Below are 17209 nucleotides of genomic sequence, written 5' to 3' on the forward strand. Positions count from 1 at the left end.
TACAGGGTCTTGGCAATGAGGTGTACTGCCCTAGTGGCGATCGCTGTCCCTTGGCTAATTCAACGATTCCTTGGGCTTTTATGCAAGGCGAAATTACCACTATACTGGGTGAGGAGGTTAAGGTGAAGAAGGAGCGTGAATCTTAATGTCCATTTTATTGTAAAAAGCTGCGACGGGCTTTGGAGAATTTTTAAACAAAAACACTTGAAACTGGGTGGCAAGCGCGCAAAGCAAGAAATGTTGTTTTTTTGAAGTCAAAACTAAAATGTATTGAAATTGTATGAGCAGTTGAAAACTCCACAAGTTGAATGAATATTGTAACAAAAAGTACAGTAATAAGCATAGAAGTAGAAGTTTAATAGTTGTGCAGCAGTTATGCGTACTGTTTAAATTACAAAAAAAAAAAAACAAAAAAAAAAATGAACGACAGTTGAAAACACCTAAACCAGTTGGGCGCAGCGTAAATTGTGGTCAGTAAAAATTAGAAGAAGTAAAAAAAGCTTTTCAAAAGCCAGTAGTTTGAATTTAAAGTTAAGTAATGTGCGGCGGCTCTAATAACCGTTAATGTGTGAAGTTTTGTGCGCAGAAAATGTGTGCTTTGCATTGGTAACACTTGTAACTGGCTGCCAAACAATTTGTATGCAACCACACTTTGTAAAGTGGCGCGAAGAAGTTGTATGAGCACTGTTTATTACAGTTCAGACCACTTTGAGCACCTAACCTTTGTGTGCTGGTCCTCCTCCGTCATGCAGGAGTGCGAACTTTGAACTTTCTTGGTAGTTGCTGTGTTCAAATGCGCACAGCAACATTAACAAATAGATTTACATATATAAAAACTATATAAAATAACAAAAACAAAAAAATAAAATATTTAATTGCATATTGACAGTTTTGGCGAGAAAGAGATTGAGCAAAAAAATTTGAAAAGCAAACATTAAAGCCGGATTAAAATTTTTGTCGGCCTAAAGAGCCAAAAAGCAGACACTTTACAAACAACAACAAAAAAACATGTAAAAAACAGTCTTTAATTTTTTAATTAAAATGCTTACGCGTTGACTAAAGTTCAAATTTGTTTTAGTAGAAAATTTTTTTTTATAAAAATATAAAAAAATTTTAAATTATTTTATAAAAATATTTTTTTTTTTATAAAAATAATCTTTTTTAATAAAAATTTAATTAAAAATTTTTTTAATGAAAAATAATTTTTTTTAATAAAATTCAATTAAATTTTTTTTTTTAATAAAAATAATTTTGTTTAATAAAAATAATTTTTTTTAATAAAGTAAATTTTTTTTTAATTAAAATTTTACTTAAAAAAATTATTTTTATTACACAAGCACTTCAAAAAAATTATTTTAACTTTACAATGTTTCAAAAAAAAAACTATTTATTTTCACTTCTTTGCGTGTCGCGTAAACTGCTCATTTTTTTTCAAAAACAACAACAAAAAATACCACGTATTATTATGTGACAAATGCGTTTTGCCGTTTTCTTTAAAAGCTTTTAAAAATCAAAGTTAAACAGTAATTTGAAAAAAAAAAATCAAAATATATTTAACAACCTAAATTTTGGTTTAATATTAAATGTACATAATGCCTAATTTGTAAGATATATAAATTAAAAAAGAAATAACTTTTCGTTGAAATTTATTTTTGTAGTAACTACAAAAGCGTTTGCAATTATGTTATTTTTTTATTTTTTATGTGTTTTAGTTGTAAAGCTATTTTATATATTACGTGGAAAAAAAATTAAAATATTATTGCTTTAACGCTATAAAAATATAATAATTTAATATTAAATGTAAATTAATGCTAAGTTCAATTATCATTTAGTTTTAAACTAACTAACATTTAATGCTACAAAAAAATAATTCTTACTTTAAGTGTATTTGCCAATTATTGCGGCGCTTATTTTACGCATTGTTGTATTTATTATTTATAGTGATTTTACGCAGAAAAAATAATAATGAAAAAAATTGTAAAAGTTTGCAAGAAAAAGATTCAAAAAAATTGAAAAAAAGTGAAAATTTTGCAACAAAATTTTGCAAAAAAAAAAATTGTGAAAATTTGCAACAAAATTTTAAAAATTCGCAAAAAAAATGCTAAAAATTTGTACAAATTTGCAACAAAAACATTAACATTTGATGCGCAGCGTAAAATATTAGCATTAAATGTGGTGCGTTCATAACGCCAAAATCATTTTTCGCGCAAACAAAAACAAAAACAAAAAATTAAATTGTAAAACAGTCAGTTTATTTACTTTGCGTTTTAATTAGTCAATGAGAAATTAAAATTTGTTGCAAATTTTTGGTAAATTTTGTTGCAACAATATAAATTCGTTAAATGATTCACAATTTTAACGCGTATTCCAAATTCTAAAACACATAACAGTAAATTAATTTTTAAAACTTGTTTATAACAATAAATAAATCAAATATATATGCTATATATATTAATTTGTAAATTTTCAACGCCAACCAAGTTGCGGCATACAACAAAATATCGTAGTTTGTAGTGGCAAAAACAAATAATTATTTAAATGCAAATTGCAAAAAACTAAACAATCCTAACTAATATTATAATACACATTAGATTTACAAATGCGCATTAAAAATTACATAAAATACATATAAATGTATAACATTAAATCAACAACAACAACAACAGTGAAATAATTGCAAACAAACAAATTTGTAAACTTACCATGTAAGCATATAAATATTTCAACGTGAATAATAAAAATATTGGAAAACATTTCAAAATAATTTAGTGGATATGTGAAAAACGAAAAATGGCGATTTTGTATTTATTTAATGAGCATGTGGTGTGAATTAAGGGGTTAGGTGGGTTTCAAAACTTTAAAATTACAAAAAAAAACAATCCGAGTAATATTCTTAGAGATATGATACCCTTTAGAAGTTCCGCCCATCAGGCCACGTCAGTATGAATGTAAAACTTTAAACGCGTTTATCTCAAAACACAATTTTTCAAGTCGATAGACACGTTAACTCAAAAAGTTATGAATCGTTTTTGCTCAAATTTCGCGCACATCTTTGGAATCTAGTTAATGAACGAATAGTTTTGTATATTTTTATTACAACTACTTTTTTTTTTGGGCCAGTATATGCTGAAAATTTGACTAAAAAGTGGGTTTTTTGTTTAAAATTCTGTCAAAAACTGAAATTTCAATATTTTATTTTTTCCTTCATTCATTAACTAGATGTATCCATGTACTATCGAAATATTTCTGGTTTATTGTTTTTAGATGAACCATTCATGAGTTATGATGTCCACTGCAAGACATTTATTTTGGACAAGTCATGCGAGATGTGGTGCCAACGTCTGATTTTTCGAAATTTGTAAATAAAAACTTCACAAAATACTGTTTAAATATGAATCTTTGATACGCTGAATTGTTTGAGTAAGATATATGATTGTATGTATATATTGAAAAAAATAATTGTAAAAATACCCTTGTTTTTAGCCTCTGAAACCCACCTAATCCCTTAAATGAAGGACAAGGCAAGCAGGTGTAGTAATTACAAAATTATTAAATAAACTATCGCTTATGACAGCAGCATGAGTGTGTGTGTCAACAAAATTTTGGAAAATAAAGTTTAATGTTGCAGCGTAATCATACAATAATGTAGAAATTTATTAAAACAAATATTGCAGCTTCCTTTATACAATTCATTTAGGGTTGTTGTGGAATCTGACAGTTGTCGGAATCAGAATTCAAACCGACAACAAATTCTGGTTCGTGTCATGAATTCTGATATTATTGGTTTGAAGTTCGAATCTGAAATTTTATTGGTTTTAGGTGTCATGGAAACCAATTTTATCGGTTTAACTATCAGAAACAAACCAAGAGCTTCAGGGCTGACAGATTTGAGACATTTTGTTCATTTTTTGGAAAAAATATAATAAGAACGTATAAAATATAATAAGAAAAATAAGATAAGAACGCTAAATGACGTAATTATTGAATTCAACGGAAAGAAATAAAATATTCTAATAATTTTACAAAATAAGTAACTCAGATTAGATCATGGAAATATCTAACTTTTTATATAAAAGTTAAACAATATACAGTGGAACTTCCATAACTCGAAGATCTCCATTACTTGAACTTTTAAATTGGCAATAGCGTTTAAAAATCAAATTTCATACGAATTTCCTTTCATAACTCGAATTTCTATAACTCGAAGTTCTCCATAACTCGAATTCTTGAAGTGGCATTAAAAGGCAATTTCATACAAATTTCCTCGAAATTTTTTTGTGGATTATGTTGATTCCAGTTAGAGAAGTTCTACTGTATATATACACTTAATAAATCATAATTCACTTAAGGCTCTATCTATTTACTGGTCGTAGACAAAAAAAATCTAAAAAAATCACTAAAAAATAGGCCGTCACAGGGAATTATCACCTTAAATCATAATTGGAAACTTACACATTCATGCTGCCGTCATAATAGTAGGAGGTATAGATGATTGTAATTATTAACAAAGCAGTCCTAAAGGAATGACAATTTAAGCTATAAATTCTCAATTAAAAGTTAAAAGCAGCTTAGAGCTGCTACGAAACTTAGAGTTTGGGTCAGCGCAGTACTGACGAAATGGAAATGAATTGCATACCTTTGTTATTAATTGATGAAAAGTAATGCTGAATTATATAATATTGATCCATAAAATAGTTTGCTTGATCCAAAAAATTGTTTTCTCGATCCGTTGAAATAGAAAGTTGCTGAAAAATCACAATTATGCTTCGTTTCACTTATTAAACACACGCACTTGCAGATTTGCATGTCATCGGCAGTACTGCAAACGCCATTTTGTGCAAAAATGGCTTTTGTTGCTATCACCTAATTTCACACACACGTTATTTGGTGGAAATTAAACGAAACTGCAACTTTTTTGGAAAATTACGATAGCTAACTTCTTCGAATATTTAATTTTATTAATTTTAAGTTTTTAAACGAGCGGAAATTAATGCAATTTCCTTAAATACACCTGATGCTTCCGATGAAGTACGCGCGCTGCGTTTAACGAAGGTAGTTGCAATGCTGCCAGACGTATTTTATGTAAATGATTGTCAAAATGTGTGGAAAATAAAGATTTTAATTGAAATAAATGCAGCATTTTTAAAATTAGCTAAATAAAATTGCAATATTATAAATCATAAATATTGGTAAAGCATATTTGTTTATGTGTTTAATAAAATAATACAGGCAAACATACAACTTGTAATGAAAAAGATGTATTGAATGTGGATAAATAAATATTATATAAGAGAAGAAGTGTTTAACTATTTATTTTATGTTAGCAAAGGTGAGTTTATAATAAAAATCTTTAAAAAACTGAAATATCGACTTCGGTTTCCCTAGTGCTGCCACTTTTGCTAACAAAATTTAAGTAGCAGTGTTGCCATACTGTCATTTATTTAAGCAATTCAACACATAAGGCAGCACATACATTTTGACAATTGGCAATCAAAAAACAATTGCTATTGGGAACTGTTCGGAAAGCAAACCATTGGAATTTTATTTTTTCATTATTTGCGACGGACAGCGCTACAAAACAGACGAAACGAGAATAATGTAGCTTCTTAGTGGAAAATGGCGAAAAATTTAAATTTTGGTAAAGAAAATTAAGCAATTTCATGCATACAAATAGCGTACAAGTGTTTTGATTACAAAATAAAGTATTTTTATAGCGTTATAGCTCGAAAACAAGTGTAAAACTGCTTGCGACACCATTGCGTGGGCGCTGCAACTTGTAATGGCTGCTGGCGTTATGTTTTCAACTAAAATATTTCTAATAATTGTGCAATCACACCACAAATGTTATTAAATAACAACAAATATGCTACAAATTAATTATATCTAGCAATACAATTGACTTTTGTTAGATTTTAATGGCAGTAGCAGAGTGGCGTCTGCCGTACAACTCGCACAGTGTTTATTGTTATATTTGTTAGTGTGTTTGTAGTGGGGTTTGTTGAAATTTAGAGTACGGGTGAATCACCAGTGCTGGGGTAAAGAGCGTGTGTATTTGTTTATTGTTGTTGCTATTGCTGTAGCATTGTTGTAGGAGCAGCAGCAGTTGGCGCAATGACTGGCGCCATTTAGCCGTTTCAGGGTCAGGGTCAAAACGTTAAATGTGTGTAATAAAAAAAAAATCAAAAATAATGGCAGTTAGTGCATATGCACCGCAGTGTGTTTGAGTTGGCAGGTGTCCCATTAAAGACTTTGTAATGCAAATTCATGAAACTTTTCGCTTTGGCCCACTTACAGATACCGAACACATTCCTAGGGCAACCGGTTCACCGCCCACAACATCAAATTCCAACACTAGCAACACACAACAGCTGCAACAAAAGACACCAACAACCGGCACGCGCATCACCAACTATAGCACAGCCTGTGCCGGCTGCTTGAATGCCTTGAATTTGAGTCGCGAGGAGTTCGTCATTGCGTTGGGTCAAGAATGGCATAGCGATTGTTTCCGCTGCTCCGTGTGTGATGCACATTTGCACAATTGGTATTTCGAGAAGGACGGTTTACTCTTCTGTCGTGACGATTACTATCAACGCTTTGGTGAATGCTGTCAACAATGCAGCGCCATCATAACGGGACCAGTAATGGTAGCTGGCGATCATAAATTTCATCCAGAATGTTTTTGTTGCAGCGCGTGTGCTGTATTCATTGGTGAGGGTGAAGCGTACGCTCTGGTGGAACGTTCCAAACTCTACTGTGGCAATTGCTACAAACAACAAGAAACACACACAGTTGCGGCTGATTTAGATGCGTTCAGCGCCAGTGTAACCATTGATGGTGGCAGCAGCAACAACAAGCAAACGAAAACAATTAGTGGTAGTGCGAAACCCATACATTCCATACGTCTCGTAGAGATACCAAAAGATGCCGCACCGGGTCTACGTCTGTCTGTCGATAATGTGAGTGTGCAACGTCACTATTTGGATGGCGGTAGTGGTAGTGGCAGCGGCGGTGCATTTCGTGCCACTTCGCCAACACACGCAAAGCGCTTAGACGGTCCACTCGAAGTTTGTCCGGCCGTGCGCATATCTGAGTGAGTAACAACGTTAATTGCGGTAAACACAGCTTAAATACAACTACTAATACTCTCGAGCTTACTATTTGCAGCAACTAATTGTTTAGCAAAATCAGTTTAATTATTTGTGCGTGTAGTGACCGCTAACGTTTTCGGGAGCGTATATATAGCGCTAGAAATCAATACATTGCATCAAAAACTTTTTGTTTGTGTAAAGCGCGAATAATTGTGTCACTCAGTTCGATTTATCGATTGCAGCTGTTTCATGCGATCACGTCATGACGCTGCAGCACATTTACACACAAAAGTCGTAAACAATGACTGTCAAGCCAATTTTCCTATTGCGCGCACATTGTTGCACTCACCTCTTTCACGTAAAATTGACTTGTCGAAATATATATATGCTCGCGCGTCCGTCTGTGTCAACTCGTTTAATGCAAGTGATAAATGTCTCGGTTATTTATTCACTTATTTACATTGAAAATAATCCGCATACCTGCACGCTTATCAGCCGTTTGCTAGCCTCTTCGTCGCACAGACGCGCCGCAAGTGCCTCCATAACCACAATTCGGTTTACTTTTAACTTGCACAGCAGCGCTTTGTTTTATTATTTTACAAGAGCGTATATTAAAGCTACTGCTCTTTGTATAAAGCGAAAATAATGTGTATGCATATGTGTATTGTATTGTGTTCGTTTGTGTACGGCCAACTTATCAGCTTACCGCACTTTCGGTAAGGGACGCTAGCAAGCGAAGTTACGTTGAAATTCATTTCAATATTCATGTCGCAATTGCAAAAAATAATGTATTAGTCATACGCCATACCGCAACGGTGTGTGTAAGCGTTTATTGATAAGCGTCAATGGTTAAGCCTCCCAATCGGACGATTTGTACGTTTAACCGGTCTGTGTGCGCCGCAATACTGGTCAGCTGTGCGCAAATGATTAGTCGATTTTTTAAGTCAATGCGGGTAGTAAGTGATCAGTAGCGCACACAAATAGTAAATAAATAGAGATTTGGAAGCTGTAAAGAATATATGTTTACACAAACCCTGTTGATAATTATAATTGGTATATAATTTGACAACAGCGCACAATTTTGAAAGCAGTGTGTTTTGTGGCAGTGCCTTTGACTTTGATTGATGTGAGTCAAAACGAAATGAAAACAAACAAAGAATGCGAAAATTATTTAAAATAAATATTTTTGTGTTGTAAATGAAATATGATACATTTGTGGAGAAAAAAAATGCACTTGCAGTGTTAATAGATTGAAATTAATGAATTTTTGAAGAGAAAAAAATGCACTTGCATTTATAATTGATTATAATAAATTGAAATTAATGAAATTTGTAATGCAATACAGAAATATGAAAACACATAACCCAACTCCTAGTGATTTCCTCTTAATTTTTGAAAATAAAAATTGAAATAAAATAAATAAAATTGTAAAATTATTTAAACATTTAAATATAAGATTTTACGATTTTTTATTTTTTCAACAATTTTTTTTTGTATAAAATTTTAATTATTTTTAAAAATATTTATACTTCAATAATTGTTTAATTAAAAAAAAAAGTAACGTGTTGTGCTTCTTTATAGCTCAGCTTTAATAATTAAATAATTGTGTGAACTTAAAAAAAATTATATATTATATTAACATAACAATTTATAACAATCACCTGCCACTCCTTAAAAACACACTGCTAAAATGTATGGCAGAAAAAAACCACCCGCTACTAATAGTAACTTTTAACCAACATTTTAATTCATTTTTTACTAATGCATCACTTTTATATTTTTTGTCTCTCCCTCTCTCTTTAAATTAAACACGCTCTCTACTTCACGCTGTCGCTTGTTACTCTACGTGCTTTCTTATGACTTTTTATGAACTTGTAATGGTGTGCGTATTCGTTTTTATTAACGAAAATAATAACGCCTGCTGCATCACTCATCATCATCATCCCAACACAAATTAACCAACATCCAATAATAATAATAATAAAAAAAAAAAACACAAAAATAATAATAATAATAACCAACCAAAATAACTGTAAACGTAAACGTCTATTTTTATAACCTACATCAATACATGTACATCGCTCAAAGCAGATACATTTGTAGAATATATGGTCGCCTGGGGAAATATGTTTTCTCCTTTATAACATCGGTTATCGATCAGTGTTGTGGTAGCGATTATAGGTAAACTAAAATGCTTATTTTCCACTAATTTGAATCTGATTTAATAATTATTTTTAACGATTTATGTATTTTTTTAGGTAGTATACCAGTGTTAATGGCTTTCGGTCTAGTCGGATAAGATAGCTTATTGAAAGCAAAGTAATGTTGTTGTTGTAATGTTTCCAAAAACCCGTTTGGGTAACGTTGCTGTGTTTAAAAACTAGGTCCGCATATAATCCGACGTCCCTTTCAGTTATTTAGAGCTAGCTGTCGCAGTCACGAGCGTTAAACCCCGTTAGAAGTCTCTCAGAATTCGTTATACTATTCATGTGACCCCATAATGAGTTCCCATTTACCGTAATTTATATTTAAAACTTGTTATTATTGTTACTGTTCGACTGCCCTTATAAATAACTGCGAACTGTGCGTCAGCTATGCTTTCTTTTGAAGCTGTGCTGGGCTTCTTATCGTCTTTTAACAGCAATATACATATTTTTATGTGATTTTTTTTGCTTTTTCCCATGAATCAAGAACTACACTGTACAAAAACAAACTTAAAGAAAAAAAGATTTTTTTGGAGGTTAGAATATTTCATTTACAAAGAGAATTCATTTCGGAGTATCATAATTCTTCACTCGAGGTCTCAATTGAGCTATACAAATATATTTATATCTATGGACACATATTACTTTAAGGAATTTTAGAAAACTTGAGTTTAAGTCGAACTTAACCTAAAATTTCAATAGGAGAATTGAAAATTGGTTTTTTGCGAGAAGAAGCCATATGCTGTCAGACCGCTTTTAGAAAATATACTGCCGGCCGTTGACTAAGCTGGTACGTGATACTATCTACAAGTCGTCAATTATCATATTTCAAAGTTTTTTCCCCAAAAAATGGAGTCTCTTCCCAAAAAATGGAGCTTTATATTGCAGCAACAGGAGCTAGAAGTTACAACAACAATAACATCAATATAAATAAGATAAGACTGCATGGCCTGTCTTATCTTATTTAACAACTACAACAAAAAAGTCTCTGAACTTATACGAAAAATAAATTTTTGAGCCAAAATTATGTTATACCAGACCGAATTCCATTGATCACAACAAAAATTTCATCAATATGCTTTCTTCACCACAAATTTCACTAATTTATTTTTGAATTTCTCTTCCAACCACTTGGCACCCCTTCCACGCGCAGAATCGACGTTAATTTAGCCAATCTGCACATCGGCGATCGCATACTTGAGGTGAACGGCACGCCCGTTAACGACACATCCATCGAACACATTGACAAATTGATACGCAGCACCGAGAAAATACTACAGCTCACCGTCGAACACGACCCTGTGCAAGTGTGTCGCAGCTGCAGTCAAGCAGACATACTGCAACGGCCCACATCGTACAGTGACCTGCCGCCATTGGCCACATCGGCGTCAAGCATCGAAGTGTACGGACGTCGCAGCGTCACCGATTCGCTCACCTGCAGCACCAGCACCAGCACAATCGCGCCGCACAGCAACAGCAGCGATTGCGGTAGCGGTGGCAGCTCGCCCACACGTCTCACCAAGCTCGACAGGGAGCGCATTTACAAGCGGAAGGATGAGGGTTATATAAGCGGCACGAAGACACGACAACTGCGTAAATGTAAGAATCTGCATATGATTGCGAGTGAACAGCCAACGCTGCCACACGCAGGCTCCACACATTCCATTGGGCCGACCATGGGTGGCGCGGTTACAGCGAACGCCGCCAAAACTGACGGAACTGCAACGGACACGACACAATTGGGTATGCGTTTGCGTGAGAAGGAGCGCTGCTCCAGCATGTCGAAGCTGCTGGATGAACAACATGCGCCGACGGAGCAAATTTATGATTTGTCGCGCACGAAATCGTTTCGTGTGGAGCCCAAACCGCAACGCATCTTTCGCGCCTCCGATCTGGTGCTGGGCGAACTGCTCGGCAAGGGTTTCTTCGGGCAGGTGTACAAGGTGACGCATCGTCTGACGAAGGAGGTGATGGTGCTCAAGGAGTTGTATCGCGTGGATGAGGAAGCGCAGCGTAATTTTCTCAAAGAGGTAGCAGTGCTGCGTTCGCTGCATCACAAGAATGTGTTGCGCTTCATTGGCGTGCTCTACAAGGACAAGAAACTGCATTTGGTCACTGAGTATATAGCGGGCGGTTCGCTGAAGGAGCTCATACACGATTCGGGCTTGCCACTTACATGGCCACAACGCGTCTCATTCGCTAGGGATATCGCCTGCGGCATGAGTTATCTGCATCGCATGAACATCATACATCGTGACCTGAATTCGCTGAACTGTTTGGTGCGCGAGGACAAGTCGGTGATTGTGGCGGACTTCGGTTTGGCGCGCATTATCACCGCGCCGTTCTTCAGCGCCGGCAGCAGCAGTGGACCGGCAGGTGGTACTGCGCTCGGTAGTAGCAGCAGCAATGAGCGTTGGTCCGGCGGCGCGTGTCTGAGTCCGAATGGCACTTTGGGACGCAGCAAGAGTCGACAGCGGCGCCAGCGTTACACGGTTGTGGGCAATCCCTACTGGATGGCGCCGGAAATGATGAAAGGACTGAAGTATGATGAGAAAGTGGATGTATTCTCGTTCGGCATTATGCTGTGTGAGGTGAGTGAGCGGCGTTGCCAACTTTAAATTATTTACTTTAACTTTTTTTTCAATTTTGTTTTCCAGATTATTGGACGCGTGCAAGCCGATCCAGATTTCCTGCCGCGCACCTCCGATTTCGGCTTGAACCAGAAGGTATTCCGCGAGAAGTTTTGCCAACAGTGCCCAGAGGCCTTTTTCAAAATCGCCTTCCTTTGCTGTGAACTCAATCCTGATAAAAGGTATGTGTCCTCTATATATTTTTGTCTTAAAAGAGTAAGTTTATCTTATATAAGACTAAGTTTATCTTATATTTCCTGCTTTACCAACAATCTTAGACCGTCCTTTGAAATACTCGAGATTTGGTTGGAAAGTCTGCTGGCCTCCAGTGCCATGAATCAACCACTGCCCGCTGATCTACTGTACGATATAGAAAACTATCAGGGCACCATAAGCATCAGCAGCACGCCGGATGGCATGCTCACGCCGAAGTCGAATCGCAGTCGCGATGATCTGGACGATTTGGGCGCGCAGCGCAAGCAAACGCCACCGAAGCCCGCGCTTGCTGTGACACAGCCCAGTGTATGCGCCGAAAGCTTTAAAGACGAAAGTGAATTCCACGATGTGACGAAAATGGAAGGCAAAGAGAATGCGGTTATACTGCGCAGAGATATGCCGAAATCTCCACACTTGGGTAAAGACTTCTCGCCCACTGGTGAGCGTATACGCGATAGCATGCGCGCACGCCGCCGCCAACGGCTCATGCAGGCCGCGCAACAACGTGGCGTGACGCCAGAGAATAAGAGTACCGAGCGCGTCTTGGAAGCGGTGAAGCAGACGCTGCAGAATGGTGCGCGCGGCGTTGCGCCACTGAGTAGCTGTAATGGTAGCGGCGCGAAGAAGAGTCGTCCGTATGGCGAGAAGGGTTTTCTATTGGACATCAATCGTGATGGCGATTTGCGTTTGAATAATGTGAAGGATTTGAATTATTGCTCAGATTTCGACTCTAGCTGCGACACGAGTCTCAACTATCACGAGGTGAACGCGCCGGATGAGTTGAAAGCGGTGGAGTGTGAAATGCCGGCGGCGCATTTGATAAATCGACCGGCAGTTTTGCAAGAAGAAGAGCACGCTGAAGATGAAGTACAAAGCGACGAGGCGAAAGAGTCAGCGCCTGTGCAGACGGCGGTAGATGCTGAAATGCAGTTGAGCGTCACAGCAAGCACCAGCGCGCAAACACCGACTGCCAGTGCGCCCACTGAAGTGGTGGATGCAGCGACGCTGAGCACCATGCAGCAAATACAGAAGAAGATCGCCGCGAAATCGTACAAAAACGCGCTCGACGACATACGCACGAAGCTGAATTTGTGTCGCAACAAATTCGAAACAATCGACGCGGCGAATCGGCGCAATTTCAGCAATTCACAAAACTCAATGAAGACCTTCTTTCGCTCGCGCAACTCGCGCTCCATTGTCACCAGTCCGACAGAGCCGGCGAACGCCAGTGAGAGTGTGTACAAAACGCCACCCGAGGCATTAAAAATGTTCCAGCGTCTGGAAGCAGCAAGCGCTGCCGCCTCACCCGCCGGCACGCCGACCAGTGAGCTTGCGCGCCTGCCTGGATCTGGAAACGTCGCGTCAAGCAGCAGCAGCACCTATCGCATTAATCAAACGCCGATATTTGGACGCAAGCAGCCACCAAAGCAAGTCGAATTGTACACACCGCACTCTGAGTCACTGGAGAATCTGCATACTGGGCTGCCGCCGATGACTGCGTTAACACCGGTAGCAACGCGTAAAGATAAAAACAGTCCGGGTGGCGGTAGCGGCAAGCGCGCGAAATCGCCCAAACGTCCAGTGAGCACATTTCGTAGTTACCTCAATGAGGCGGCAGCGGAGGAGGTTGTGGAGAGCGCGTCCGCGCGTTTGGCTGCAACAACGGTTACTACGACGCCTGCTGTAACGCCGGTGGAGACGACACCGAAAAAGAATCGTCGCCTCAATAGCGGCAAAGAGAGTACAAATGAACAGCCTTGGCAGGCGGAAAAGCCAGAAAAGGTAGCGGTGACCAGTAAGAGCCGTATCTTTGGCTTGCGTAGTTCAACGAAGCCGTCCGCGACGACAACGACGACGCGTGAACCGACACAGGCCTCGCAACGGCGTACACTTTCGCCCACGAAGGCCAGCGACGCGCGTCGACTGGCGAACAGACATGATGTGCAAAACACAGGTGAGTTATTATTTACTTCGAAAAATGTATATAAAAATTTAACTTCGAAAAAAAAAAATCGAACAAAGTTAAATTTCGAAAACAAATTCGAAATAATTAAAGTTTGAAAAAATATGTACGTAACAAAAAGCTTAACATAAAAAATTCTGAAAAAAAATATACAGGAAAATTATGTTTTCGAAATATTTTATTTTCGAAAATATACTTTTGTTCGAAAAAAATATTAAATATATGTTATGGGATATTGAAAAATTAGTCTTATGAGCACATCTTTGTATCGAAAAAAAAATCGAACAAAGTTAAATTTCGAAAACAAATTCGAAATAATTAAAGTTTGAAAAAATATGTACGTAACAAAAAGCTTAACATAAAAAATTCTGAAAAAAAAATATACAGGAAAATTATGTTTTCGAAATATTTTATTTTCGAAAATATACTTTTGTTCGAAAAAAAATATTAAATATATATTATGAGATATTGAAAAATTAGTCTTATGAGCACATCTTTGTATAGAAAATGAAGTTCGAAATAATTTCGAAATGTTCGAATTTTTAATTCCTTTAGAATACAGTTAATATAATAATTTCTGTACGAATTTTTAAATAACAATTCAGGCAGCTCTTCTGTAAAAATTAAATTTCGAAAAAACATTTCTTCGAAAACTTTTTGATCTCAAGAGTTAGGTTTGTGAAATTTTATATACACATTTCTACTGCTATTACTATCTTTTCCATGAATAATTAAAGCATTTTCAATCGAAAATATAACCATAAATAAATACACATAAATACATATAGCTGTCATATAAAAATCTATGTTCGAAAATACTCTTGTTTAAGAAACTTTTTGAACTGAAGAGTTCTGATCAACTATCTCTCTCACATATTTGACCAATTCGAGTTAATTTGTAAATAATGAAATGCTATTTAAACAGAAAATTATATATCTGCCCTGTAATTTTGTATCTGAAGTGTTATGGTTATGAAATTTGAGATTCGCACTTATTTAGCTAATTCTAAATTTTTCTTGAATAATTAAAGCATTTGTAATGAGAAATTAACATAGCTGCCATATAAAAATTGTTGTTCGAAAATACTTTTGTTAGAAGAAATTGTTTATTTGAAGTGTTATGGTTATGAAATTTGAGATCCACACACATTTGCTCATCCTAACATTTTCTTGAATAATTATAGCACCTTAAATCGAAAATACATATAGGTGTCATATAAAAGTCATTTTTCGAAAATACTTTTGTTCAAAGAAATTTTGTATCTGAAGTGTTATGGTTATGAAATTTGAGATCCACACATATTTAGCTAATTCTACCCTTTTCTTGAATAATTAAAGCATTTGTAATGAAAAAATATGTTTTCGAAAAACTTTTATTTAAGAAACTTTTTTAACTGAAGAGTTCTAATGATAAAATCTCACGCACGCACATATTTGACCAATTCGGGCCAATTTGTAAATGATTAAATCTTATTGAAACAGAAAATTATATATATGCCCTATAAAAGTTGTTTTTCGAAAATACTTTTGTTCGAGAAAATTTTTTAACTGAAATGTTATGGTTTTGAAAATTCATATATATACTTCTATAGCACATACGCAGTTTTTTATATATTTATAATGCATTTAGTGTATTAAATTTTTTTCCAAAATCATTAATCACCCTTCCGCTCTTTACAGCACCCCCAACCCAACAGCAACGCCTGCGTCAAAGTCTTGCCAACAACAGTAGTCAGCATAGTAATTTTACAACAACAACAACACCTGCGAGCGTAAAAAGTACAAGCCGGCTTACAATACTCAGTCCCGAAAAAGTGCATCGCCTCAATGCGAAACTAACCGATCAGAAAGTGAAAGTCAAAAGTAGCGATGTAAAAGCTACAGCCGTGAGCAACACAGTGGTAGCCACAGCCACGGCGAATAGCAGCGCCGAACAAGCATTACAATTGGAACGACGTAAGCGTAAGCAACTCTCTACGCGATATTGATCTGATATTTACGAAAGCAATAGACTAAAACGAGCGCGTACCGAGCGTATAATAATTGTAGATTTAAAACGAAACAAAACGATAATAAGTACAGTAGGGTGTGTAAAAGTTGAATTTTTTCGATTCGAACTTGAACTGCATATTCGAATATAGCATGGAAAGTTGTAAGCAGTTTATATGAAAAGTGTATTAGTTTAAAAAAGACAAGCATAAAAAGACAAATTGTGTATAAATAACGGTATGTATGTAAATTTGTATGCTATATACAATATAGTTGAGGAATGTAAGCGTTAGACGAGCGCCATACGAATATAATATAGGTAAACATTTGCAATTTTATTTAAATAACAATTAATTGTAAGCGTTTATTAAACTGTAAGTTGTAAAGAGATGAAAAGTTGAAAATAATATCTAGTTGTTAGTGGGAAAAAAGTGCCTAAACTATGTAGGAATCTATAATGCAATATGCTTTTTACACGATTAATGTACGAAAAAGTGCGAAAAAAAAATTTTGGCCAGCAAGTACTAAAAAGGCGTATATTTGTATACAAAATAATAAATTACGATGTGAAGAAACAGTTAGAAAACACTTAATCACTACCTCACAGATTACTAACAAACAACTTGACTCAATACAAAATGTACTAAAATATAACAAAAACAAAAAAAAAACAAAAACGCCACTAACTTTTCGCGCTTTTTATTTGCTTCCAACTGTGCGTTATTTGTTGCCAGCTTTTAACTAGTAATTAAAAAAATAAAGAAATTAAATATATAAAGTAAACAGCTGAATTTCCTTAATGTATCGCTAACCACCTACACTATAGTGCCATTCGAAATGAGAAAACTGAAAACGAAAAATATTTCTATAACACAAAAATATATATATATTTGTAGCGCGCAAAACATATTCTAAATGCAATTTGGAAGCGCACATACTAAAGTCTATTAGGTATATAAGCAAATATGCAACAAATTAAAGTACTAAAAAACAATTGTAACTTAAGGAAAAAAGTTAAAAAATACAAAATATTTTTTTTTATAATAAAATCGCATAAAATCTTTCCTGAATCTGCCACTAAACATTTAAAAATATTGAAATCTAGCAAATATATGCAAA

The 17209-nt window shown here is 35.5% G+C and overlaps 2 protein-coding genes and 1 long non-coding RNA gene across 10 annotated transcripts in view; 2 read left to right on the forward strand and 1 right to left on the reverse strand.

Moving 5' to 3' along the window:
• Positions 1–250, forward strand: part of LOC105218457 (interferon regulatory factor 2-binding protein 2-A) — a 34795-nt gene extending 34545 nt beyond the window's left edge. For all 6 annotated transcript variants that reach the window (XM_054230864.1, XM_054230861.1, XM_054230863.1 and 3 more), the window contains one exon: positions 6–250. In XM_054230864.1, the coding sequence (XP_054086839.1) occupies positions 6–146 (141 nt within the window). In that variant the 3' untranslated portion in view covers positions 147–250. The remainder of the gene's footprint in view (positions 1–5) is intronic.
• The window catches only part of LOC128921898 (uncharacterized), a 62985-nt gene extending 54623 nt beyond the window's left edge, over positions 1–8362 (reverse strand). The window contains exon 1 of the long non-coding RNA XR_008471226.1: positions 7438–8362. This is a non-coding gene — a long non-coding RNA (uncharacterized LOC128921898). The remainder of the gene's footprint in view (positions 1–7437) is intronic.
• On the forward strand, positions 5481–16950 carry LOC105218460 (LIM domain kinase 1). 3 transcript variants are annotated; one of them, XM_054230855.1, is made up of 7 exons: positions 5481–5638; positions 6295–7090; positions 9177–9269; positions 10446–11883; positions 11950–12104; positions 12201–14092; positions 15782–16950. In XM_054230855.1, the coding sequence occupies exons 1-7, from the start codon at positions 5617–5619 to the stop codon at positions 16087–16089; spliced, it is 4704 nt and encodes a 1567-aa protein (XP_054086830.1). In that variant the 5' UTR covers positions 5481–5616; the 3' UTR covers positions 16090–16950. The 3 variants fall into 3 exon arrangements, with proteins under 3 accessions (XP_054086830.1, XP_054086831.1, XP_054086832.1); XM_054230856.1 differs by having other exon boundaries at positions 9180–9269; XM_054230857.1 differs by lacking the exon at positions 9177–9269.
• Positions 16951–17209: the final 259 nt, after the last annotated feature.

The sequence above is a fragment of the Zeugodacus cucurbitae genome, chromosome 5 (genome assembly GCF_028554725.1).
Source record: "Zeugodacus cucurbitae isolate PBARC_wt_2022May chromosome 5, idZeuCucr1.2, whole genome shotgun sequence".
Lineage (NCBI taxonomy): Eukaryota > Metazoa > Arthropoda > Insecta > Diptera > Tephritidae > Zeugodacus > Zeugodacus cucurbitae.

What these genes read in the sequence shown, in the direction of transcription:
- LOC105218460 (XM_054230855.1), top strand. Translation starts at nt 5,617, where the DNA reads ATGGCGAAAAATTTAAATTTTG. An exon ending in TCGGCATTATGCTGTGTGAG is followed by an intron (nt 11,884 to 11,949) that starts GTGAGTGAGCGG and finishes TTTGTTTTCCAG; the next exon opens with ATTATTGGACGCGTGCAAGC. An exon ending in ACATGATGTGCAAAACACAG is followed by an intron (nt 14,093 to 15,781) that starts GTGAGTTATTAT and finishes CGCTCTTTACAG; the next exon opens with CACCCCCAACCCAACAGCAA.